Source organism: Notamacropus eugenii, chromosome 7 (assembly GCF_028372415.1).
Source record: "Notamacropus eugenii isolate mMacEug1 chromosome 7, mMacEug1.pri_v2, whole genome shotgun sequence".
Taxonomy (NCBI): Eukaryota; Metazoa; Chordata; class Mammalia; order Diprotodontia; family Macropodidae; genus Notamacropus; species Notamacropus eugenii.
Genome location: NC_092878.1, coordinates 9,975,131 through 10,002,956, shown reverse-complemented (window position 1 = coordinate 10,002,956; position 27,826 = coordinate 9,975,131). Strand labels below are relative to the sequence as shown.

The 27,826-nt window shown below is 43.3% G+C and overlaps 1 protein-coding gene across 2 annotated transcripts in view; it reads right to left on the bottom strand.

Annotated features, from left to right (window-relative positions):
* Positions 1-499: 499 nt before the first annotated feature.
* The window catches only part of SLC7A8 (solute carrier family 7 member 8), a 72,166-nt gene continuing 44,839 nt past the window's right edge, over positions 500-27,826 (bottom strand). For both annotated transcript variants that reach the window (XM_072624392.1, XM_072624393.1), the window contains exons 5-12: positions 18,802-18,927; positions 16,983-17,136; positions 15,640-15,763; positions 9,544-9,647; positions 7,139-7,235; positions 5,024-5,173; positions 3,680-3,857; positions 500-2,928 (exon numbers count right to left, since the gene is read on the bottom strand). In XM_072624392.1, coding sequence (XP_072480493.1) covers positions 2,762-2,928; positions 3,680-3,857; positions 5,024-5,173; positions 7,139-7,235; positions 9,544-9,647; positions 15,640-15,763; positions 16,983-17,136; positions 18,802-18,927 — 1,100 coding nt within the window. In that variant the 3' untranslated portion in view covers positions 500-2,761. The remainder of the gene's footprint in view (positions 2,929-3,679; positions 3,858-5,023; positions 5,174-7,138; positions 7,236-9,543; positions 9,648-15,639; positions 15,764-16,982; positions 17,137-18,801; positions 18,928-27,826) is intronic.

The window sequence follows — 27,826 nt, the reverse complement described above, 5'->3', positions numbered from 1 at the left end:
GGATTTGAAATATTAGGAAGACTCAAGTTCCAGTAGATACTGACTAGTTGTGAAATTATGTCTAAGTCACTTGATGTCGCCTCCCCCACCCGTGCCTGTTTCCTCATTTTAAGAGGGCATAATACTTTTACCACTTTTTTTTAAAAGCATATACTGTATATGAATCAGTTAAGTGGTGCAGTGGATAGTTTAGGCCTGAAGTCACAGGAAGCCTCGAGTTCAAATTTGGTCTCACTTACTAGCTATGTGATACTTGGTCACTTAAACCATCTGTCTCAACTTTCTAAACTGTAAAATGGGGTTAAAGGCACCATCAGTCACAGGATCATTGTAAAGCAGTTAAGCACCTACTGTTTGTGGAGCACTGTGCAAAGAGTAGGTGCTTAATAATGTCACCCTGAGGTAAACTTTGGTATATACAATCCTGGGTGGGAAGGGTTGGATGGGACCCTGCCACTCCCCCCCAAGGAGGATCATTTAATATCCAAATACCGCACCATTTCATTTTAAAAATTTATTACATCAAAAACAAATAACCAAATACAACCAAACCCAAACCATCCCAAAGATACAAGATCATAATCCAGGCTTTCTTGTCTAACCTGGAAAAAAAAAAATCTGCAAACATTCTAAAAAACAAAATAGAAATGCCAGCTTCAAAAATATTTATCCAAAAAAGTAAGGCATCCACTTTACAAAAAACCCGACAATACAAGTAGAGGAACAGGTTGACATAGAAGGGTCAATAGGAAGGGGTTGGACCCCCTCCCCTGCACCTTGGCTGCTTTCTCCTATCAAAATCTGGGCCTTGATTAATCCTGTGAGGCAATGGGGTAAAGATGGTAATCTAATGCAGGCTAGGGGGTTAAAGGCAGGGGGGAAGAGAAATGGAGCTGTCCTTGGAATTCCCAGTCCTTAGAGTGAACTGAGGAGATTTGAAAAAAGGTACCAGAAGGAATACTGGGAAGAAAATTTCCTAGCTCTAGATTTATGTGGGGATGAGTGGTAAGGGACCAAGCCTGGAGAACAAGGAATTAATAGATCTCAGAAAGCTTTGTGGGGATCCAATTTCCATGGACCCACCATCTCTAACCGCAGATACGGTAAATTAAAAATTAGTCTTATGACAAAGAACCAACGTCATTTTTCTATGAAATACATGGAAAAGCAACTAAAAGACATTCAGAATATCTGTCTCAAGACATAGTGAAGGACTTGAATTTCCATTATCTTGGTTAGCCAGCTAGATGAAATCCTTTCTTCCCTAGTAAGAAGGAATTAGATATAGAGTTATTAGATAGGCTTTTCAGATCTATCTCTCTAAGCTAGCTTCCATCCTCCCATTGCTACATTAGTGGTATGTCCTATCTTTGGAAATAAGTCCTGAAGGGAGAAGGAGGAAGAGGAAGTATTGTTTGGATTGGAGTGTATTTATAGGGGGAGAGAGTCTAGAGGGTTGCTTGGAAAGAAAGGAGGAGATAAGATGGCACTGGCCCTCACCTCAGGACATATTCCTTCCCAAGCCCCACCTCTCAGATACTCATATCTGACATAATAAAATGAGATCCTCTGTAGCTCCAGCAGGGAAGGAAGATTGTCCTAAGAGAGAAAATTGGGAAGATTCATGCCCTGATCCTGATGTGGAAGATGATAGAAGTTGGCCCAGCCTCAGGTTGGGGACTTGGGTAGCTCAGAGTCAACCCCTAGGGAGAGGCCCTACCCCAGGGAAGAAAGAGAGAGAGAGAGAGAGAGAGAGTGTTATTCTGCAAAAATGGCAGCACTGAAAGGTGGAGTTGGGAGAGAGAAATCCAGGGGGACAGAGAAGGGTAAATACCAGTGACAATTACCAAACATCTCCTTCACACTAAGGGCAGACCCAAGGTGGAGAAGGGAGCTGCTAAACCCTGTTGCTAGTAAAGAAAACGCCACTCTGCGAAACGAATCAGGAAACAAGGCTGTCTGGGTTCAGAACGCTTTGGCACCAAACTGGGGGCAGGATATAGGGAATGGTATAGAGTGCCCATCATCTGGGCCTTTCTAAATCTGTTCCACAGGCTTGGGGTATGCTTGAATGCTTGTGTGTTTTGGGGTGGGGGAGGGAAGAGACAGGGAAAGAAGAGGCAGTACTCATCTTCTGTTGGTCCATAACCCTAAAGGGAATTTGTACATGTTTGGCCAGGAGCCACAAGTGAGACAAGACCAAGTATGTGGGAAAACACCTGTCTCCTTCCTTTTCTGAGACTCCTGCCCCCTGGGACAGGCTCACAAGCTGCTGCCACCATCAATTCCCCTTCCCTCAGAGACTGAGGCTGCCATGGTGGAGTTGTTTCCACTTCCCCAACTCAGGCCTCTGTTCCTTAGGCTTGGAAAGGGAAAACAGAGGGTAATACCAAACTTGTTTCCTGAGGATGCTGCTCCAGGGGTCTTTGCATGCTTGTTGGCCTTCACTCCTAAAGCTGAGGTCTGTGCAGAGGAGGTATCCCTTGGCTGGACTCCCTCTCCCCTAAATGTCTGAGTAGAGGGCTTTCCCTCCCTAGGGACAGCAGCACTGGTGAATGAATGTATTTCTACATAGACCCTAGTAGACTGTGGCTGGTTCTTTGGGTACAAATTGAATTGTTTTTATCATTTCCCTCCCCTACCTCTCTGACTGCTCTTGCCTGAGAACAGTTTTGGGGGTGAGGGTAAAGAAGGAGGTTGAATGAAGGAGGGGCTGAGGGGGGAAATCAAAGGTAGAAGCTCAGAGAAAAGCCACTCAGACTCAGGGTCGTGATGAATCAGACTCTGGCCCACTGGGGGCAGTGGATTTGTAGATGGGCTGGCTCTGTTCTTTAATGTCATCAATAGACTCCTCCTCTTTCGATGAACTCTCATCCACCTGGGGATATACAGCCAAACACAGCTTCTGGCTCACCGAGGTCAGGGATGCTGAGGAGGAAAAAATGCAGATCAGCTCCTGGGATTGAACTTCTCACTGTGGAAGAAGAGATGGGATTGGCTCCCAAAACTCTTCTTACTGCAACCCTGCTTCCAATGGGGCTCCCATAAGCTCCACCCACCTGTACCTCAGCTTAGGATCAAAATGGACAGACTCCTTTATCTGGTGGCCTGTTGTCCTTAAGACTACTAACTCCTTCCAGCCCTAGTCCTGCCAATCACTGCTCTATAGGCATTTCATTCTCCTCAGTAAGTCCAAAGGGGGCATTTCCCCTAGCTTAGGCCCATTCCTATAGGAGACTGACTGATTTTTCTCTTTGAGAGGCAGTTGGGGTTAAGTGATTTGCACAGAGTCCCATAGCTAATGTCTGAGATCAAATTTGAACTCAGGTCTTCCTGATTCTAAGCAGCGGCACTCTATCCACTGTGTCACACACTTGGAGCTAGGAAGATATGAGTTCAAGTCCAAACTGTAGAGCCACACTTGCTATTAGGACTTTGAGAAAGTCACTTAAACTCTTGTGTCTCCAAGCAACTCTTTAAAAAGACTTACAGTAGGACTCCAGGCCTGGGTGTACAAGTACAAAGAATAAGACATTACTTAGTTAAAAGGGTCTTACATCCCAAGGTTATTAACTGACTGAATGACTATACATTTATGAAGCAGGTGCTGATCTGAATTTGTAAAAGGATCTTTTCCTAGACTCCCTCAGGCCAACTGTGAAGCCATGCCCAAACTTACCTATGAAGTCATTGAAGCACTGGGGTTTATGCTGCCAGTACACACCGAGAAAGTAGACAGGGACACCTGTCATCATGATAGCCAGGCCAATGCCACATACCACGGGCTCTGACCACAGACTAAAGACCAGCAGGAAGGCCCAGAACAGCAAGTAGATGACAGGAAATAGCAGGTTTATCTGGTGGACAGGGTTGAGATTCTGTTAGCCACAAAGTCTCATGAACACAATGGGGACAATGCAGAACATCCAACCCCCCCCCCCCCCACTGCTCTGGAAATATCTAACTACTTTTGTTGCTTCTCAGGATTAGAGTAGCCATTTCTCCAGCCCAATCTGCAGTCATGATAAGGCTATGATTCAGCCCCAGACATCAGAGGACCTGCCCACAAAGCTCAGGCCTACCAAGAACTTGAAAACATTTGCTGGTTCTTTTATTTAATCTTAAATATTCTTTATGGGTACCACTTATTTGAAATTCATCCCTTCCCTCACTCCTTGAGCTCTATAACAAAGAGTAAAAAGAGGGAAAAAAGTTCAGCCAAACCACCCAACATTATCAACCAAGCCTGATAAGGCCTGCGCCGTTCCACACCCAGAGTCAGAGTGTTTCACCTCCACAAAGAAGGGAGGGGAATATTCTTTGCACTAGTTTCTTCTGAGGGACTTTGGAATCACTGAGGCAGAGGGTTTAACTGATATGAGTTCCCAAATATTTTCCAGTAACTAATCTCCTCTCCCCTCCCTGCAACACCCACAGCCTTCTCCTATACAGGTAAGTGGGATTACATCAATTTAAAGTTTTTGCACAAACAAAACCAACACAACCAAGGTTAGAAGGAAAGCAGAAAGATGGGAATGTTTCCAGCAAATCTTTCTGATTATGGCCTCGAGCTCAAATACAGAAGGAACTGAGTCAGTTTCCTAAGACTACAAGTCGTTCTCCAATTGATAAATAGTCAAAGGACATAAACAGGCAGTTTTCAGATGAAGAAATTAAAGCTATCTATAGTTATATGAAAAAATGTTCTAAATGACTATTGATTAGAGAAATGCGTATTAAAACAAGTCTGAGGTACCACCTCACACCTACAAGATTGGTTAATATGACAAAGAAGGAAGACGATAAGTGTTGGAGGAGATGTAGGAGAGTTGGAACACTGTTGTTGCAGTTGTGAACCCATTCTGGGTCTCCAGGTCTCCTAATTCTCAAAGAGTTTCTACAGATACAAATGTGGAATCTAAAAAGTAACTGCTCAAAGAACAGAAGCAGATCTGTGGACAAGGGCTGCTCTTAGCCAGAAAAAGCTGAAGGGCTAGGGGGTTTGAATGGTCAAAAATCTCACCTTGATAGGGCGAGCAATATTAGGTTTCTTCCAGCGCAGGACAATTTGCCCGGCAATTGTAACACCGTAGAATAAGTAATTGATGAAGCCTACGTAATTGATGAGTGTATATATGTCACTGGTCACCAGCATCAGTAGGGTAGAGATACACTATAAGGTTGAAAAGAAGTTGGTTGAATTAGTGATCCAAACCGTATTTAGAGTCATTCAGTTAGAAGGGTCTTTGACAGATCTCCTTGATCTCTGATAGCCTCAGAATCTAAATGATGCCACTTCCAAGATGCCCAGAGAAGATTCCCACACTTCCTTCAATAAGCTGCTCTCCTGACCCTCTAGGTTAGGCATTTCTTCCTAATATCTTAACTTATTTTTCCTTCCAGTTACAACTGATGAAAATTTTCTTTTTCTCTTGAGTGGAGATGGAGCTTTTGTAAAATACTTTTTCATAATATAAAAAACCGAAACTAGCCCCTCTCTCATCTGTGTTTTCTCTCAATTTAATCATTTTAGCCCCCATTACACCTTTCTCATTGGTTGAGTTTTCCAATCATTTTCATGAATATATTCTCTCCACCACTCTTGGATAGAAGAGTCCAGTCCAGTGTGGGGTAACCAAGAATCTGATCAATATTGAAGATAAGAAGAGGGCATTTTCCCCGGTTCCAACAAGTTAGATTTATGGCTGCATCACAACATTGATTCAAGTACTACTTGTGGTCCTCTAGGACCCTGGCATTGTCTCTAGCCCCATTTACACCATCCATATCTACACCTTGAACTATTGAGTTTTGTCCTTTCTTCTACCAAAGTGTACTACTACCTTGTCTCTGGCTACGTCGAACTGTATTCTGCTCATTTCTGACCAGATTTCAAATACCCCAAAGAAATTTTCCATTGTACATTTGGGACAGGAAGAAGGGAATAATTCAAAGAAGCTAATGGGAAGAGTTCTTTGTTTCTTCCGTGGAATCCTTATACTTCCCTTTTCTAGAAATGAGGAGCAAGCAGGATGCTCTCAGAGAAACCTCGAAAGATTTATATGAGCCGATGCAAAGCGAAACGTACTGTATACAAAGTAACAACAATAGTGTAGGATTATCAGTTGTGAATGACTTAGCTCTCTTAGCAATACAATCCAAGACAGCTCTGAAGGACTTCTGATGACAAATGCTGCCCTTCACCAAAGAACTGAGGGTATCTGAATGCAGATTAAAGCATACTTTTAAAACTTTCTTTTATTTTCCTTGAGTTTTTTTTAGGGGGGAATGGGGTGTGTGTGTATGTTTTATCTATGTTTTCTTTTACAACATAACTACAAATGTATAACCTATACGGAGTTGCTTGCCTTCTCAAGCAATGGGGAGTCAGGGTACAGAGGGAAGGGAGAGAATTTAGAACTCAAACTTTCCCTACCCCTCCTCTCGCAGTTTGGCAGCCTCTTTATAAAATCTGCTAATAATATAGCTAAAGTTTATACAGAAATTTAAGGTCTGCAAAGCACTTTGCAAACATTACCTCACCTCACAAGGAGCCTGGGAGGTGGCTGCTCTTATCCCTGTTCTAGAAATGAAGAAATTCAGGCAGGCAGTGGTTAACTGGTTTGTTCAGGATTACATAACTGGGGTCTGAGGTCAAATCTAAACTCAAGTTTTCCTGATTCCAGATCCAGTGTTCTACCTAACTACCTCTAGATGTCAGGTCTTTCCATAAGAGGCAGTGTAGGGTAACAGATAGAAAGATGCTCCTTGAAGTCAGAAAGACTTGAATTCAGGTCCTGCCCCTGACACATACTGGGGCCCTTACTATCACTCGCTGGCAGGTCGTAAGACAATAATTGACAGAAAAGGGGCACCTTATTGGTGGAGGGAATTTCCTCCCCTTGGAATTCCCTATACTAATGAATTCACAGGTTCAGAACATGCAACATCCTATCAAATCAATTACAACTCGATATAATTCAACAGAAAGTTAGAAGAAGGTGATGGAATGGTTCATGTGAAAGATTGGAACTGGCTGCTCAGGTGCTGATTAGAACAGGATGAGGTAGGCCCCAAATGGAACAGAAGCAGGAAAGATAGGGCGCGCAACTGGGCCGAGGATTTGACTGTTACTTACTGTGAAGAGGAGAGCAGGAATGGGAGTACAGCGTTTGATATGGATCATTGCCAGCACACTGGGCAGGTGGCCCTCCCGGGCTCCAGCAAAGAAGAGTCTAGTAAGGGGAGCAAAGGAGGAAGCAAAAGAAGTCTAAGACTCTTGGAAGCCCCATTTCCTCCCCTTGCAGCGTGCCCCATCCTCAACCTCCCCCAGTAGCTGGACCCAGTAAACAGGCTTCCTCCCCATCCATGCACACACACATATCACCCAAGACATATGCACATATTGTTTTTATCTGTCTCCATGCTGAGTGACCTGGGAACACCTGGTGTCTGGGGTCTAGATTGTTAATGGCCACACCATCTTCAAGTTTGAAATCTATGTGGGATTGGGCTGTAGTAAGAGGAGATGAGAGTGAGCAGGTCAGCTTTAAGCACAGGCAGAGAAGGCAGGGATATGCCTGAAATAATATCAGGAGCAGCTGGGAAAGTCATCTCCCTAAAATACCTACTTTGTCATATTTGTTAACTGTACCATGCTTTTCCCCCTTTTTATTGAAAGGACAAATGTCTTTGGAACAGAAGAGAAAGCTCTAAGTTCTCATTGGTCATTTATACCTTAATAGGGAGGTGTTGACCAAGGATGTCAGCTCATGAGTCAGTCAGTCAGTTAACAAGCATTTAATAAGCTCTTATTATATGCTAGGCATTCCACTAAGCACTGAAAATACAAAGGAAGGCAAAAACGTGGTCCCTGCTAGAACTGGGTCAGTGTACAGAACAGAAGCATAAGAACCTGGGGTGTGGTACCAGATACCCTCTGCCACCAACTGCTTTGGCCACCCTACCCCCCCACATGCAGCCATACACATGCCCTGGATGCTCCAGCCCACCTGTGAGTACCCCCACAGGATGGTGTCATGCGTCAAGAACAGCCCCAGATACAGCTGAGTCTTCATGCACAGCTTTATGTTTGCCTTTCCTATTTGTGCAGCTAATACCACCCTGCCACCTGGCCCCCAAACTATTATCCCAGTATCTAAATGTAAGGCTGCCTAAAGACAATCCCTGCTCTATAGCTGATGACTGAAGAAATTGGACAGGGTGTCACACCCACACACACTTCTACACCTTGGCAAAGAGCCACCTATTCCATACCTGAAATCAAACCTTTTTAAGGGAAAAGTGAGTAAATGAACAGAGAAGGTCCTTCCTCCAAGGACATTAGGGATGGCTGGATGAGAGGACATCCCACCCCTCGAGGATGTGTGCAGATGACTGGTGCACACATCCATCCCATCACTTGCATGCACACACACAGCTACACCCATCCACGTGCATCCAGACCTGCCTCTGTGTGACCTGCCTGGAGGGACAAACCCAGCTCTAAATTGGCTTTAGTCACTCCCAGAGAGCCGTGATGGACGGGCTCTCTTCCAGGGCCATCCGCTGTGATTTCCAGGCTGCTGCAGTTCCTGTTTAACAGGCACATGAGGTTGCCATGGGTGAGTATGTGATGCCCAGGACTCTGCACCTTCTCTGTACAAGGCCCTCCAAACATGGCACCTTGGTACCCTTATGGAAAATTTTGTCTCTGTTGGGGTAGTGCTATGTTGGCTGTAAGTCAGGCCAAGTTAAGCTGGCAGCCCAGTCAATGAGCCTAATATAGTGGGTAAGACAGCATGTGGCCTCCCTGACTGCATGACTGACTCAAATTTGGGTATGAATGCTCCCCTGAACCTTCCCAGGATCACTCGGTGACTCAGTTCCAACCCAGACCTAGAGTTTGGCTAGAACCCTTCCTGGCCTCCCTGTGGCATTCAGTTCAAAGTGAAGAAGGGGAGAAGATGCCCCCTTTCCCTGTATTGGTCCCCCCAAAACATTCATATCCAAAAAGGTTTGGCCCTGGAGGGTCCAAAAGAGGGAAGCCTTAGACTTCGACCCTTTTTCTAAAATCAGACACCATCTAAACTCCTCACTATACAGGGTTGCTTTTGGATCTCCAGACAAAATGAACTAAGGAGGTCCCAAGACTTTCTATCTCCTAACAGGTCATCAAAGCTGGGAATGAAAGAGGCTGGAGGCATTTGTTCACTGAAGTCTGAAACAGTAAAGGTGCTTCTTTTTCTACCCCAATGGTGAGAACCTTGGAAATTGCTGTCTCATGTACATGCATGAGCACGCGCGCATGCGCACGCACACACATGTACATACACATGTACATACAGAGGCACATGCCTCTCTGTAAACCCATAGATATACAGAGATCAAGAATTTACACAGAAACATACCTTCACATGTCATATGCCTGAATTGACAAAAATGTGGGCACACACGCACATGCAAGCGCACACAAACACACATTTTTGCACACAAAGTCAGACTTGCCCCACTCCACTCAGACAGTGTTAAGCCTGCACTCACCGGGAGGATGTAAAGAGGGATCCGTTGACTCCACCGAATGTAGACAGAGCGACCGAAATGGGCATGATCCAAGCCATGACCCCAAGAAGCTTCTCTCCAAAGGTCTGAAAGAGGAGACAAGGGATAGGTGGAAACCGTGTGCTGGGCTCACATACAGAAAGAAGGGGCACTGCCCATGTTTGCCCCTCTTTGTGTTGTGTCTTCCTCAATTTTCTCTCCCTCCACTGCTCCTGTTCACATAGTCCTATCCACCTCCATAGGATACTGCCTGGGCCAACACAAACAGCCCTTAGCACTCCCTTGCTAGGTCCAAAGTTGCCCACAAATCATCCGTTGCCAAGCACAAGTTGTTTAACACCACATCTCTGCAATGTATCCCTTTTCTCTTCAATTTGCACAGCTGCACCTGAGTTCAAACAAACTATCACCTCTCATCCAGATCATTATAATAAAATAGCTAGCATTTATATGAGGCAGCTAGGTAGTACAGTGGATTGAGAGGCCTAGAGTCAGGAAGGCCTGAGTTCAAATATGACTCCAGATATGTATTAGCTGTGTGACCCCTAGTAAGTCACTTAATCCTGTTTGCCTCAGTTTCCTCATCTATAAAATGAGCTGGAGGAGGAAATCACAAACCATTCCAGTATCTTTGCCAAGAAAATGCTAAACAGGGTCACACAGAATCTGGCAGAACTGAAACAATTCAACAGCACCAAAGCATTTATATGACATTTTTAAGGTTTCAAAGTGCTTTACAAAATCTCATTTTATCCTCACATCAACAGAGTCCAGAGGACAAATGAGAAAACGTTCAAGGGAACCTGATCTCCCACTATTTTGAACACAAATTCTTAGCTAAAATCAGGCATGTGTAAGGGAGGGAGATACTAGGCAGGATAAGGTACCAGAGAGAGGTCCTTGCTCAAATTAAACTGCCAAGCATTCAAACTATGCTTCAGAGTGCAACTCCGATAGGATGGCCACGTTGTTTGAATGCAAAATGCATGCTTGCCAAAAAGACTAACTTATCTGTGCCCAATCTATGGTAGATCAGCCAGTCGGACGCTTTGAAACTTGACTTTATCATAGTGATGTCATTTTGGTTCAAGAATGGAGGACAACCAAACTCTCCCCCATTTTGCAAGACAGAAAACTGATACACAGAAGGTTCAGTGCCTTGCCCATGGTCACACAGCTAGAATCTATCTGAGGCTGGATTTGAACTCCCATCTTCCAGTGATCTCAAATGTGCCTCTCAACTACCCCTTAAGTGATTTCCCTTGCCTTTACTCTTTCCTCTTTCCAATCTACCCTTATAATTGCCAAAATAATCTTCTTAAAGCAAAAGTGTGACCATGCTACTGCCCTGCTCAGTTACCTCACGCTATCTTTCTAGGCTTATAGAATATCCAGGTCCTTTTGCTCAGGGTATCCCCTCTACCCTTCCTGCCTCTCTAAGGCACATCCTTTTTACCTCTATCTTATAGAATTCTTCAGTTTCTTTCCAGGCTCAGCTCGGCAATTATCTAAGCTAAGGGATTCCCAACTGTCCCTTTCACATAGTATCTCATCCATACCCTTATCTGCTTACTTTTTATATCTCCCCCTCCCACGAGAAGCTACCTGAGGGCATGGACCTTTTTCATCTTGTTTCTACTTTCAGAGCCTCCCACGGTATCTTACACAGGATACGTTTAGCAAATGCTGATTGGAAAGGATAGTTTGAGACCAGATTTTAATCCTACCTTGGAAGGAGATTTAAAAAAAAAAAAGATGGCTCTTCTAAGATGCCAAAGACCTATAAAAACTCATTTGAGGAACCTGATCTCCCACTATTTTGAGCATGCATACTTGGCTAGAGTAAGGTACGTGAAAATCTTCTCACTGTTCAATGAACATTTCTGTCTCCCAGTGTTCACTCATATGAAAGGCAGCATGGTGGTGGGAGAAGAGATCTGATCTGGGAGTCAGGAGGGTCTGGGTTTAAGTCCCATTTCCGCCACAAGCTGATTATGACCCTTGGGCAGCTAAGGACAGATGCTGATCTGCTTTGGTAGATAGATCTCACCAGGAGTTCCTTGAAAGCAGTGATAGGATAGATCCAGATCAAATGTTGATTCAAGTCCTAGGAATGAACGTCTTCCCCTTTCCCCTCAAGCCCTGGTTGCTTTGAAGACCCACCTTCCAGGATTCCTTTCCTAACTACCATGAGTATCACTAACATTTAATTTCAATGAATGTTTATTGAATATCTACTGGGTTCTAGGCCTTGGGTCAGGCACTCAGAATACAAACATGAAAAAGGATATAACCCCTAACCTCAAGGAACTTACAATCTAGTGCAAAAATTATAATAATAGCTTTTGCTTTATTACAACGATGCCCTCCAAAGTTATTTCTTCTTCGTCTCCTTATCCCCTCCCATTCTCTTCTGTTTTTCTCAGCAACAGACTGGCCCCCAGAAAAATGGTCTGGCAAAGCCCAGTGATAAGACACATAAAGGAAAAAAACTCTTCCTCCTGAATTCTTGCAGCTCTTCAGAGCTCCTGTGACGCAATCTGGCCCTTAATTCTACATTTCATTATACGATGCCTACACTGTTGTTTCAGCTGCCATCATCTTTCTCTCTGCAGCATATATGGAGCAACCCTGATCCAGCCAGACTGGCTTCTCTCCGTCCCTCACACACGACACTCCATGGCACTTCTATGCCTTTTGGGGGCTGTCCTCCCATGCTTGGAATGCACACCCTCCTCATCTCTCCAGATTCTAGGGAGTGTCCTCCCTCTGTCCCTAACTATCCTATATTTAACCACTTCATATTTATCCTGAATACACTTATTATTTACTTGTTCTTCCTCTTGTTAGAATGTAAAGTGCACTGAGGGCAGAGTCTCGTTTCAGTTTTTGTATCTGTACTCTGAGCTCCTAGCACAGTATCTGGCACACAGATGTTTAATAAATACTTGTTCATTGATCAGGGGATGGACCGTGTCTTAAGATTCTTTGGTAGTTGCCACAGCCCCTATCCCAGTATGGCCCACCCAAAGGACATTCAGTTACTATTTGTGGGCTAATTCAGTGGTCAGGAAATTGTAGCCTAGGCCAAGGTATTTTAAACTGTAAAGTCCATTCTCAGCCTGCAACAGGCCACATTTAGTTGTAGTTTGCTTAGCCTTCCTATAAAAGGAAAGGGACGTTAGGGGAAGGGAAGAAAATCCATGAAAGTTAAACGACTAGCTGGTGACTATTTGTTAAGTAAGGACTCACAATGGAGTTGAGATTATATTAAAGCATATTCATGATACAATTCTGCTTCCCTGGAGATTTAAAAATTGTTGCTGCCGGCTCTGATGCAATCTCATGAGCGGAAAATCATCCAAAGGAGGAAAGGCTTTTGAAGGCTCCAGATATCACAGGCTCCGTCCCCTCTGGAGATAAACAGTAAGGCCTGTGTTTCAGGACAGCAGAGATGATGACTGGCCTGAGTTTGCTACGTTGGACTGGCTTCAGATTGGTTCTACCACTGACTTACTAGGTGATCCACAGGTGATAAATAATTCCATTCATCAAACATGTATTAAGTGCCTTCCCTGAAAGGCACTGTTGAAGACTATGGGGGTTACAAAGGTGAAAGAAAGTGAAACAGTCCCTGGTACAGGTAATGCTGTCACAATCCAGGTTTTTCATTTCTCTGTGCTTGAGTTTTCCCATCTAGAAAAGGAAGGGACTCATCCATGCTCCCTGCCACCTGAGGATCTAGGCTGTGCAGTGGATAGAGTGCTGGGTCTACAATCAGGAAGACCCAATTTCAAATCCAGTTTCAGACACTACTCACTAGATGTGTGACCTTGGGTAAGTCACTTCTTAACCTCAATTTCTTCAACTATAAAATGGGAATAGTAACAGCACCTGCCTCCCAGGTTGTCTTGAGGATCAAATGAGATCATGATTGCAAAGCATTTAGCATGGAGCCGGACACATAACAGGTACCATAGAACAGCTAGCTTTGGCTATTGTGACTGTCGTCAGCTGCATCATGTTTACAAAGTGACTTCATTAAAAAATAAATTCTTGTCCACCTTCTGAAAGAAGAACTAGACAATGCCACTGTAACAATGCAACTGCTCCTGTCACAGTATAGAACCAGCAACTTCTGTTCCATGTTAGTGAAGAGTTCATCCTTAACAGACCTAAGCTGGCTGACAAGGCAGGACCTACAGAATTAATTCCAGAGAGGGTTCAATAGAGTTACCACCACAGACAGAGGGTTGGAAAATATTACTATGAGGAAAGACTGTGAGAACCAGCTATTATTTAGTGTGGGGAAAAGGGAATTGTGGGGTTGTATAGTAACACTCTTGAATTGAAAGATTATTGGGAAGAACTTGGGTGACAAAAGTCTTGAATTGAAAGGTTATTGAGAAGATCTGATTATTCTTCAGTCTCTAGGGTCAGGCCAAGGGGACTTTGATTAGCCAAGAGGAAGAATTTTCCGAACAATAAGGACTACAAAAAATTAGAATGGAATACAGGAGGTGATGTGACCCTCCCTTCTCCAAAGGCCTTTAACGATAAAGAGAGATTCCATCTAATACCTAGTGGGTACAGGCAGAATGGGATAAACCAACGTCTCTCTAGTTCTGAGGGATTAAACTTTATGATCTCTTCCATCCAAAAAGCCCACAACTTTCTCCTCCATGTTGGTTATTTACCCTCACTTATGTTTCCTCTCTTAAGAGGGGGTCAAAGACCATTCTTTCTAGAAGAAATAATAGAAGTACTGGGGAAGTTTTCATATCTGTCTTTAGAGTATACTCTTTAGTGCAGGCTCCCTTGGGCTCTTGTTTTATTCATATAATTACAGACTTTAAAATTGGAAGGGAACGTTAAGCAGCTAGGTGGCCCTGAGTTCAAATCCTATTTCAGACACTTACTGGCAAGTTACTAAACCTCTGTGTGGCTCAAGTTTCCTCTTCTGCAGAATGAGCTGGAGAAGTAAAAAGCAAAAAACTTCAGTGTCTTTGCCAAGAAAACCTCAGTCTGACAAAGATCAAACACTACAAAATAAGTGATGTCGCAACAACATGGAGAAAATAATAGCACATACCTGCCAAGGTTGTTGTGAAGATAGAATGAAATATTCATAAAGCATGTTTACAAGCCTTTATTATTATCGTTATTCAAATTCTCACATACTACAATTGAGAAAGTGGAGGCCCAGAGAGGATAAATGACTACTCTAAGGTTATACAGGTAGTAATAATATCTGACATTTATGTAGCACCTGTGTGCTACACACTTTACTTTAATCCCCACAACAGTAATACTGGGAGGTAGGGGCTACTATTCCATCCATTTTACAGATGAAGAAACTGAGGCAAGCAAAAGTTAAACTATTTGCCCAGGATCACATAGCTAGTGTCTAAAGCAAAATTTGAACTCAAGTCTTCCTGCTCTAGGCCCACCTAGCTGCCTACTAAGCAGTAAAGCTGGGTCTGAACCAAGGTCCTGTCCTCAATGCATCATCACAGAAGTTAGAGCAGGACAGGCCGCTTAGCGGTCACCCATTCCAAACTCCACATTTTACAGACAAGGACGCTGATGGTCGGAGAGGTAAGGGATTTGTCCAAAGTCACAGACAGTGAGTGGCAGGGCCAGGACCTGAACCCAGGCGTGCTGTCCACTAGATGGCGGATGTCCCACCTTAAACACAGCTCTATTTGAAGGGACATCTTTTTGGGTGTGTTTTTTTGTTTCTCCTTAAGGCAGAGCTGGAAGTGATGCTCAGGCTCCATGGTCCGGGTGGCATTTAGTCACTGTCACTGTGCTGATGCTGGCAGAAGAACTAGTGAATTTGGGGGAAGAAAGTTAGGAGGTAGACTGGAATTCCCTGCTTATTCCAGATTCTGCTTGCTCTGATTTTTAAGAGTGAACGGCAACTACTCCCAACTGGGGACTGAACCCTTACGGAGGTTCCTGCCCATGTGACTCAGATTACTGGGAAAAAGTGCTCTCAGCCAAACTTCCTTCAAACTTCCTGGCTCAAAGGGTCCTAGGTCTCAGAGGGAGCTTCAGAAATATGGGATTCCTTACCACAGCTACGGCATTGGAGGCCAGCAGTTCCTGGGGTGACATCGCAGTGATGTAAGCAATGTTGGCAAAGACATACACAAACGTGACCAGTGGGATAGAGATGTAAATAGCTCGAGGAAGGTTCCTGCAGAGTGAGATAAGATTAAATGGGGACAAATCACTACGTAGAGAAGTTCACTCACCACACCCCACCCCCTCCATCTCCCTAGGTTCCAAAACATGGAATAAAGGTGTTCTGTTTGGGATTCCATTCTTCTTTTGAGGCTTCAAGTTCACAGCCTGTCCTTGGGGAAAATATTCAAAGTTAATCAAGTCATTTGGAAATGAATTCTGCCTCAGTCTGGGCAGACTGCCTAGACAGAAATGAAACAGCTTGGAGAGATGTATTCCAAACCTACTGTTGATACAAAGAGGTTCATCCCTTGCTCCCTTCTTCAGGATGCTCCACTCCCCCACAAGTTCTAGGCAGTCATGTTCCTGCTCTGAGACAGGTGGATGAATCATAAACCTCCCAGAGCTCAATATATCCTTTTAAAAGTTAACTGCCTTAATTCTTTTTTTTATATATAAAATTTTTTGTCCCCTCTATTTCCTGATACATCCTTACCCCCTCTTCCCAGACAGCTATCCTTTATGAATAAAAGAGAAAAGGGAAACTGTTTAGCAAAACTAACCAAATTTGACATTCTATGCAGAGTTCGGTAATAACCAGTTATTTCCACACTGTTCTCCACTTTCTTCCTGGTCTACATTATTGACACTTTAGGCAATTTTTAACCTGAGTCTGCCGGGAAAATCTGATCATTTTCTTCCTACACTTCCAAGAAAGGATCCTAGATTGTGAGATAGAGAGCTGGAAGGAAACCTAAGAGTCATCTGTTCCACCTCCCTCATTTTATAGATGACTGAGGCTCAGAGAGGCTAAATGGTTTGCCCAAAGTTACACAGGTAGTATGTGTATATGGATATATGTATACACATATGCCTATACTGTATATAGGCATTAAGTATAAATGTACAGACACACACACACACACACTTTTAAGGCACACAAAGTGCTTTCTTTAAAGCAGTTCTGAGGTAGGTAGCATACCTATTATTAACCCAGACACAGAAGAAAACTGACACTCAGAGAGATACTCTCAGAGCTGGTGGGTGTGGGAACCAGGATTCAGAGCCCAGGCTTCCTGACCATAGATGCTGGGCACTTTCTACCCCAGGATGGGTGGAACGAAAATAGTCCAAATTCCTCGGATGAGGAGAAATGCAGGCTCCAGTCTCTCGGGCAGAGTAGTGCGCCATTCAGGGGTATGATAGACAAAGTGGGCTTTATCCTTACTCACTTGTAGGGATCAACCAGTTCCTCTGTCACATAATTAAGGAAGTTCCAGCCTCCATAGGCAAAGGAGCCCTGAAGGAAAGCCAATGCGATGAGGCCGATGTCCGGCTTTTGGAAATTATCAAATGCGTTCTTGGGTTCTAGCCAGAAGTACTGTCCTGTGAACACAAGGGACAGGGAGTTGTTTATACCAGTGCCCCCCTCCCCCCACCTCCAATTTATGAAGTCTGATGGCTGGCCAGTCTGGCCCCATTGACTGACACCAAGCCATCTCTGGACATAGTCCTTAACAAAGCTTCAGACTGACAGGTAAGGCAACAGAAAGTGTTCTAGGAAACAATTCCAAAGACACCACTTTAAAATCTCAAACCCTGATCCTTCTTTCAAATTCACAACACTTTTCCCAATGTTTTCTTTTTAAAACCTACGTTGAGATACCTGGAAAGGCCAAAGGTCAGTCAGAGAGGGAAAAGAAATGAAGGAGGGAGAGGATGGGGCAAGCACAACATGAGGATTTTTCGTTTTACCCCTTTTTCCTTTGCTTCTCTTCTCTGGTCTCCACCCAAGTTCTGTATATTTTCATCATGAAAAACATGGAGCATTTATTTCCTTCCCGAATTCTCACCACACTCTGCTGTTCCATGTTTACAGGATTTTGCTTTTTCTTCTTGTTTTTTGCTTCATTTTTCAAATGTCTTTTTCTTATGTAATTTTTGTCCTGTCTCAGTCAATCAGTAAACATGTATGAAGGGCCTGCTATGAGCACCGTGCTAAGTCCAATCTCTTCTGTAAAGTTGGCTTTCTCCATTTTATATGTCAGGTATATATTGGGGGCAGGCTGACAAGACTGGCGTGACCAGGGGATGCTCGTAATTTTTGGAAAGCACAGACTCTATGTCTAGAGACATAGGATCATAAATTTAGAGTAAGTTCAGAGCTAGAAGAAGCCTTCATTAAAATCCTTCCTTTTACAGAGGAGGAACTAAGGTTCAGAGAGCAGAGGTGACTTGCCCATGGTCAGCCAGGTCCTTTGACTCCAAATCTGGGGTCCTTTTCCACTACACCTTGATTGTATAAAATCGTACATACACCAATCTTTTCTGGCTCTTAGAAAGTATAACAATTAAATAAGATTGCGAAGGAGAAACAAAGGCATCTATTTTATGAGAATGTCATGCAAAGAACTTAGCTGATATTTCGTGGGGAAAAGATCAAATTGTATACCTGGAGTTTGAGCCAATGACTGAAACTTCCCTCCCTATATGTCACCTGACTTTGACTGTAAAGCTGTGATATTAGGCAGAGCCTGGTGGTACCATAAGTCCCATGGAAACCAAACAGAGAATCCAGGCAAGGAAAGGAATAAATCTAGTGGAGAATGTTGGCACAATACCCAAGAATGTACCTCTTGGCATTTTAAAGGTTATGAACAAACTGAAAACCTAAAAAACAAAATAAGTCAAAGATATACATTCCCCTCAGGTATAATTAATATAAATATAAAGGAGTAAGGTGCTCTCCTTGGGTCAGGACAGGGAAGTCAATTCAGTTACAGAACACTGACTAAGCCTCTCCTAGGTGGGGTAAGGCACCATGCCAGAGAGCACCACTGAAAGAAACACTGTGGCTGAGGATACAGCCAGACATAATCCAACATGTGTAGAAAAGAATATGAGTGTTTCTCACCCTTGCATTAAAGCAAGGGAAGAAGAATCGTGCCAGTATAGAAACTGGAAGTTTTATAGTACGCATATACAGGTATGTGTGTACAGGTATACATGTAGAAGAAAGTGTATGAAACCCAGACATTCCCACTGCCTCACCTTTGCAGATCTGCACAATCCCCATGACAATAATCAGGCCCAGGGCCAAGAGCTTTCCAGCTGTGAAGATGTCCTGCACTCGGGTGGCCCATCGCACACTTGCACAGTTGACCCATGTGAGAAGCACTGAAATGACATTCCACACACATGCATACTTAAGAGACAATAATTTCAGGCATCACAACAGAGATGTGTATTCCCAATATGCAAAGACACAAATACACAGCAAGTCTGATTTTAATGAGGGCTTAAAAAAATTCCAGTTTGATCCTTGTAACCAGAAAGTACAGCTTGGCAAAAGCATTATGAACTGGACCCAGTTACTTTCATTCCTAGATGCAGGCAAGGACCCAAAGGTAGGCAAATATGGACAGTGATTTTAGAAAATTCACAATTTGATCAATTATACAGGAGTCCTTGTGTGTCCAGGGGAGTCTAACTTCTGGATATATCCTAGATTACTCTCTCAGGACCCCATTTGCTAAGGTAAGGAGTTAGAGGAAATCTCGACCGCTCTATTACATAGAACTGTTTCCCATTTCAACTGAGCAGTATGATGGAAAGATAGAATTTGGAGTCAGAAGGACTGGGTTCAAATTTAGACCCTATAATTACTATTTGTGTGATCCTGGGCAAGTCACTTAACTTATCCAGGCCTCAGTTTCCATGTCTGAAGAATGAAGGGAATGGGGGTCTAGATTGCCTTTTAAGATCTCCCCAGCTTTGATATTCTATAACTGTAGGATTTAATGAAAAAGTAAGGAAAGACTCCCTTGGAGAGAAAGGCATCTCCTGTTCCATTCACACGCATAGGATCATGAGATTCAGAACTGGAAGGGACCTTTAGGCAGCATCTAATCTAACCCTCCTTGTTTAAAAAATAAAGAAACTGAACATTTGAGAAGTGACTGATCCATAGTCACACAAGTAGTAACACAGCAGAACTGGGATTTGGACCAGGGTCCTCTAATTCCAAAATTAGCCTTCTTTCCACCATACTCTGCGGCATTTTTTTTTTTTCAAAAGCCCAGTGGACCATTTTTCTTGTATGGAGGTCAACTGATTACTTTAGCCCTAGGGACCCTATAATGGTACTAGGATATACTTGAATAAGGGATAACCCTGAAGTCTTTTCCTCTAAAAAAAAGAGACCAGGAATTTATGATGTTGTGGGACTAGGGGAAGACCCCAGGCATGTACACACTGACCTACTGTTAGTTAAGGATACTGTTTCTAGCTCCTCTTTATACTTTCACAGGCCAGTACCCTCAGCCATCAATCATCCTAGAAGCAAGGCCTGTGGAAATGCATCCTGGTAGCTACTTCTCTAGATTCTGTACTCATAGCTACTGAAGAGCCAGAAAAGAAGAGCTTGGCACTGTCAAATGGATCAACACAAGAAACTGATAGCATTTTATGAGTGGAAATGATAAGAAGAGGCATTACCATCTGCTTTGCTGCTGTACCCATCCCATGGACAAAGGGACTTTTCCATTTAACTTACAGCTGAAATCTTCCATTTCCCAAGGTCATCTCAAGGTGAGCTCTTTGGGAGCAGGGACTGACATACTTTTCTGTTTGAATCTCCAGTTCTCAGCACAAAGCTTTGCACATAGTAAGAACTTAATTAATGTTCCATTTATTCCTCAGACTTTAACCTAGACAGTTGACTCCAGCTAAAAGAAAGTGGTCTTTTGTGCATAAAATGTTGCAATGAAAATACATGCTCATATAGTATTTTTATTTGCAAATGCTTTCTTATTTTATTTTTACATTATCCCAGCAAGATAGAGTATTAAGTGTTACTATGTCCACTTTACGGCTGGAGAAACCATGGAATGGAACAGTTCTGTTGATTGACCCAACATCAGAAAGATAGAATAGAATAAAATAGAATCAAAATAGTCAAAAATAGAATCTATATCTCTAAGTTTTCAGCTTAGCATAATTTCCACAGAACTGAGTGACTGCCTGATTCTTCCCTTTGTCTCATGGACTTGTCAGGCCCCAATACTCTGGAGATAGGACCTGATAAAAACAGTATGGGAAGGTGCGGTGGCAGTATAAAGCCCAAGAAAGCTAGTTGCTGCCAACACTTATTTGGCACTAATTGCTTCATTTTTAATTGGCAGACATAACCCTTAATCTTTCATGCTCCCCAACATCAAGCTTGATGTTGTATCACATCCCATTTGCCCTCCCCCTTCTCAGCAGCTCCCTCCCTCCTTTATCCATCATCACCAAACTGCTGGAGTAGACACATTAATGGTAGGTATGTATTTGTTGACTGTTTTGAACCTGGCAAATCGCTTTCCCATGTTGTCTTTGACACCCCAGTTTCATCTCTCAGATTCCTCTCCCAACCTATAACAGAACACCAACATCTATAAAACGACCAGCCAACTGATTTAATTTTTATGGAAGAGACTGAACTAGGGCAAATTGGGTCTTCAAAAGCAGAAATCCTCGACACCCCGTGGGTAAGCTGTTCCACAAGATAGCATCTATGCCAGCAGAATGAAAACATGTTGTGAGAAGTGGTATTCTGAGTGACTGAACAGAGAACATTTTCTAAAGACTTGAGTATTCTACAGGACTGAGACAGATGGGAGATAAGCACACATTTGCTTTAATCTTATATAATATAATAAGGATTTCAATAAGTGAGGGTACAACCAAAATCACCTCATGATTAAAATCCCTGGGCTTATGATCTCAACTTTTCCATTGGACCCCAATGGTTAAGTCAGTGAACGGTCAAATCCTGTATGATGACAGCATATGAGGAATTCAGAACAGACAGCTAAGCTAGTGCTGGAAAGATCAAGGGAAGTGTTTTATGAGAGAAGATTAAAGGACAAAACTGGGTTGCTGAGAAATAAGTTCAGATTATCAACTAAGGGATATCTGTTTCTGAGACCCATAGTAGAGAGACACTTAAGAATAGGGTAGAGAGGAAAAGGCGGATGAGGTCCGGGAAAGGGCAGAGCCAGGGAGAAAGGAGGAGACAGAGCGAAGGGTAGAAATGATCATAGAATCACTGATTTAAGAGATGAAAGGGACCTTAGGAATCATGGAGCCTAACTCCCTTATTTTAGAGGGTAAAAATGATGAGAAAACTGAGGCTGAGAGAGGTCAAATGTCCCACAGACCTGGTAAATTTCTGACCAAGTCCTGCAGCTCTAGGAACTGCCTCCAGGTGAGAGAAAGAGAATAAAAATGAAAAGAAATCAGAAAGATGGCAAAGGGCAACAGAGGACAGAGGGAGACCACGGAGGAAGCAGAGGAAGAGAAATGAATGAGAAACAGGAGGGAGAAAGCAGATAGGGACAAAATGGAAGAGAAAGGAAGGAGAAGCCAAAAGGAAGGTAATGGAATGCACTGGGCAGGAAAGAGAAAGCCAGGAAGCCCAGGGTGGAAGATAAGGAGCCAAAGGAGGGGAAGAGCAGCGGCTATCAAAGAGAAGGAAAAAGAGGGTAGAAGTAAATGGAGATGAAATGGGGAAAGGGAATGATCCGGTTGGGAGCAAAACAAGCAAAAACAATTTAGAATGGAAAAAAATGTGCCTAAGGGAAGTGCTCCTATGAAGCTCTGCCACCATTCATTCCACAGGGAAGGGCTGAAGGGAACAAGTGTTATGTAGCAGGTACTGTGTTAAAGGTTTATAATTATCATCTCATCAAATCCTCATAACAATTCTGGGAAGTAGGTGCTATCATTATTCCCACCTATCTTAAAAAAAATAAGTTGAATGGGTTGAAAGCAAATTATCATTCCATCAGTAAGGCTTCCTTAAAAGATAAACATTGTGCAAATGAAAACATCACTGAAGTAGCACTTCACATCTTACCAGTTGAGCTAAGATGACAAAATGGGAAAATGACAAATGCTGGCGAGGCTGAAGGAAAACAGGTATTCTAGTGTACTGTTGGGAGAGCTGGGAAATGGACAGACCATTCTGGAGAGCAACTTGAAATTATGCCCAAAGTATGTTCCTGCATATACTCTTTGACCCAGCAATACTGCTACTATATCTATAACTCAAAGAGATCAAAGAAAAAGGAAAAGGACATGAATGTACAAAAATATTTCTAGCAGCTCTTTTTGTGGTGTCAAAGAACTGGAAACTGAGGGGATGCCTATCAGCTGGGAAATACCTGAAGGACACCAAGTTATGGCATATGAATGTAATGGAATACCATTGCCCTGTAAGAAGGCATGAAGGGCATGGTTTCAAAGAAACTTGGGAACACTTGTATTAACTGAGGCAAAGTGAAGCAGGAAAAACTAAGAACAACTTATACAAATAACAACAATGCTTTGGAAAACTTTGAAAGTCTTGTTAACTCTGGATGAACACAATGACCCATTGATAGGGTGCTAGGACCCCAATCCTAAAAGCATATTTCTCCCTAACCTCAAAACACAATCCCAGGTAGTTTTCTCCCCAGTCCTAGATCTCTCTTCCTGATATAGTAGCCAGCTGGACCTATAGAATTTATTAGTTTGAACCAGCTGTGTACTGGCTGAACTGGCCTAAAATCACTCCTTCAGGTAACCCACCCCTTGGGCTATTTCCTGAGGAACTCTGGGTAAAATACCTGCACAGTAGATACCAAAAGTGCACGTTCCTGTAAGAACTAACCATTCCTTAACCACTCCCTAATCCTGCCATGAATCACCTAGTTAGCCTATTTGGCACATGTTTTACTGCAGAATATCCTCTACAAACTTTAACTGTGCCCCTCTAAGTTTGCAGGTTCCCTAAGAACTCTTGCGTGCTGAAAAGCGTAATTCATCTTTACCGCCTTGACCTAAAGAATGTTTGAGTCTTCGATTTCTTTCCAGACAGCCCCAGCAGGGAACTCCAGTCTTGGGGTTCCTTTATTTTTCCAACCCTCATCACCATCACAACTCCAAAGGGCTCATGATGAAACATGTTTTTCACCTCCAGAAAGCTGATGGACTCTAGAGTGCAGATGAAAGCATTTTTACTTTTCAGACATGGCTAATGTCTGAATTTGTTTTCTAGACTATCCACATTTGTAATGGATTTTGTTTTTTCTTAGCTTCTCAGTGAGAGGGAGAAAGAGAATTCAGAACTGATAATGGAATGTCTATTCCATTATTACATCTTTGAAATGTAATAAAGATACAAGTTCTTAATCTTGGGTTATAAACTTTTCATTCTCAGGGACTTTTTCTTAGGGTAGCAACTTTTCCCCTCCCAACTATGATTAAGCTTTCATTTCAAGTGAGCTAGTTTAAAAAAGCAATAAGGAAAGAGAATGAGGTGGGGAAGATGAAACAGTTACTCTGGGGCTCTTGTGACACCTCACGTCCACAAGGGCTGTATTCCTCCAAGTCTTAACGCTTCACGCTGTAGCAGAGGGATAACAGCATGTGATTGAAGGGGCAGGGATAACAGCATGTGATTGAAGGGGCAGGAAAGAAGCAGAAAGACAGCAGGGTGCTCATTGGCAATCTTCTCAGTGCAACAGAACATGATTCCCTCCTCTTACAGAAGGACTGAAACCTGAGCCACCTCCCCAGAGAGGAAAGGTCAGCAGTCACAGGCACAACTCAGCAGGATTCTTGCCAGCTCTCCTGCTCTGCATAGGGGTCATGAAGAGACCTTTCTGTGACTGATGACGATTGTCTCCACCCCCACCCTAGCTTTTTTTTCCCATTTAGCACCTGATGCAGGATTCCAGAGATAGTTTTTGCTTTTTCATGGGCTGTTCCTGGACTTATTTTAAGCTCAGTGACTGCATAGGCAGGATACCTCCCTCCATGCCCGAGATTCAGTGCATTTTTGGGGCTTCTGACCTTGCAAGGAGCTAGAACAGCATGGGTCTCTGGCAGGACACAACTTAATGCATTAATTAATGCAGATTACATAATGCAGCATTATGTAATATCGAAATTTTGTTTCAGCAGTCTATAAAGAATGGAGAGTGGAGGGAATTAGACCCTAATTCTTCATGACTTCCTAAAATGTGCTAAGGGCACCCTCTCCCTCTCTCCACTCTCCCCCTCCTGCCTTTGATTCACCTTTTGTTTCCACCATGAAAAGGTGGAAGGAAGCCAAGATGACAAAAGACCTCTGGAGGATGCTGAAGAGTGTATTTACTTAATTAACTCCTTTTTGAAAAAAGAATAAGACAGGCAGAAATAAAGAAACTTGAAGCCTTCAAATTCAATGGCCCAGGGCTATGGAGGAATCTGTTCTTTAGAAGGATTTGATGTCTTTTATTCATGCGAACTCGGTAGGTTAAGATAGAAAAACAATTGGTGACTGATGACTGTGCATATCCTGCTACCAAATGCCTTCTGGGGGAGGTGGGGGTGGGATGGAATTAATTGGAGAAGTTTTCCCCTAAACCTTTGTATTTAGCCACCACAGGAACCTATGACATCTGACGTGGGGCCAGGTACCGGGAATTAAAGTTGAACCGGGGAGAGAGGTCCCTCCTGTGGAGAACAAATGTTTAAAAAGGATCCAATTAGCCAAAACTGGAGGAGGGGGTTACCCTGCCTTAGGACTAGCAGAAAATCTGGGTGAGGTGAAGGCAGCATGGTAGTAGAGAAATACAGCATTTGGAGTCAGAGGACCTAACTGAAAATTTCCTATTTCTTATCTACATGACCTCAGAGAAGAAACTGGACTTCTCTGAGCATCAGCATACTCATTTGTAAAATGAAGGAAGTAGACTAGTTCTCCCATGGCACATATCTATCATCTTAGCTTCCCTATTTTGAGGGCTCCTGCTGATGAGGTTCAGACTCTGGGAACTTCCTTGAGCTCCCCTTGAATCTCCCCACTTAACCTGGCTTTTCATACTCAAATCTGTGGCTATGGTCTATTACCTCTTGATTGCCCCACCTGCTTCCCACCTAGGCTCTCCATGGTCAGAAGTCTCTTGATAGCCTCCAGCTGTTTCCAGCCTTTGATCCTCCTGGGATTCCCTCCTAGGACTTCTCCTCAGGACCCTCCCTAGACCCCTCCTCCCATCACCCTGGACTGCCAGACCACCCCCAGATCCCTCCTCTAGTCTTTTCTGCATTTAGTTCCGTCTCGCCTCCATGAAGGCCCTCAGATTCAATTCAGCTCAGTCTCTGTCTAGCTGAGATTCTATCTGGCCTTCTTGTGAAAAACACGTTACAAATGCTTAGGCTCCTTAAGAGCCAACCCAATTTGGCGCATCTTTAATAAACTTTGTTTTCTTTGGCTTTAAGAAGGCTTGAATCGAATTCATTCATTGTTGATATTTTGGGGTCCCAGGCACCCCTAAACCTCATCATAGCCACTCTATCAGTGGCCAAGTCTATTCTGCTTCTATCACGTCTCTTCCATTCAGCTCCTTCTCCACACTCACAGTCACCACCTTAGTTCAGCCCTTCAATCATTGTTAATAACCTTCCAAGTGGTCTCCCTTTCCAATCCTCCATGCAGATTCCAAACTGATGTTCCTAAAGGACAGGCCTGATCATGTCACTCTCCTGGCTCAAAAAGCACCACCGGCTTCCTTACGTGCTCCTGTGCTTCCAAGATTCCAACTCTTACTAGGTCTGAAGAGCTTTATCTAGTTCCAACTTCTTCCCAGTCATATTTTATGTTAGTCCCTGCATTTAAGCTATACTGCCCTACTAGCCACTCCCCATTTCCTCATTCCATCTCCTGCCTTCGCACCTTTGCCCAAGCTGACTCCATAGTCCTGGAATAATTGCCACTACATTTTGAAATTCCTAGACCCTAAGTCTTATTTTATTAACACCCTACTATACAAGACTTTTTTCTGATTCTTTCCGGATGTCAATGACTCCTCTGCCTCTTCTAAAGTACTTTGCATTCTATTAACTGGGGGGAGGGAGGGAGAAATATTTTGTATTTACTTTGCATGTTGTTTTTTTATGACCCTGTTTAATCTTTGTTCTTCCAGCCAGGCTGGTCCCGTTCTTTGCTAGGTCATCAGCTAGCTTAGATCCTGAAATATGGGTATATTCCAAGATATCCACATGGTTTCCTTTCTTCTCTCCCTCTATGATTCTCACCAGCTACCATAAGATGGATTACCATCTCTAGGTGGTGTTTCCCAGGATGACAGGGCCATCTCTAATGTCTGCTGAGCTCCAGCACTGCCAATTGCCAAGTGGACATTTTGAATCCGATGTGCCACAGGTATCTCAATGTTCAAACATGTTCAAACCTTCCCCTTTTCCTCATTTCTATTGAGGATGCCACTGTCCCTACAATTGTTCAGACTCGCAATCTCTTTATCATCCTCAACTTCGTTTTCATCCTTCTCATATTAGCCAATCCATTATCAAATTCTGCCATATCTACTTTCAGAACTATTATTTGTATTCATTCCCTTCTCTGTCCTCACCTAGCCACTAACCTAGTTCAGGCTCTTATGCCCTCTCAATAGCCTTCCATGATTGGTCTCACAGCCTCAAGTCTCCCCAATCCAATCCATCCTCCCTGAGGCTGTCAAAGTGATTTTCCTAAATCACAGGAGTGAGGGAAGTCATGGGAATGGGAAACACCAGGCAGTGGAGAGAGCACTGGTTTTAGAGTCAGAGAACCTGGCTTTGAATCCTCCTGGCCCTTTTTCATATTACCCATCTGACCTTGAGTCACTTATGTTCTCTAGGCCTCAGTTTCTTTTTCCGATAATAGATGTTTGTTGGATCTGTAAAATGAGATTGAACTAGATAGGCTCTAAGTCATCTCTGACGACACCTGGTTCTAAGTCGGTGACGCTATAATCTTATGAGATTCTAGGAATAGAATGGAAAGGGTGATATCACAAATGTACTGTCCTATTTGGCAATGTACCATAACATGGCAGCTTTAATATACACTCCAGATCTTATGGCTTCCACACCACTGCTTCCTCTTCTTTCATAGTAATTCAATCCTGCAGCAAACAGACTTGTCCTATAATAACCTTGGCTTGTCTCATTCCTCTTTTTCTCCTTCAGGGTAAAAGCACATACAAACACACACAAGATCCAGCCT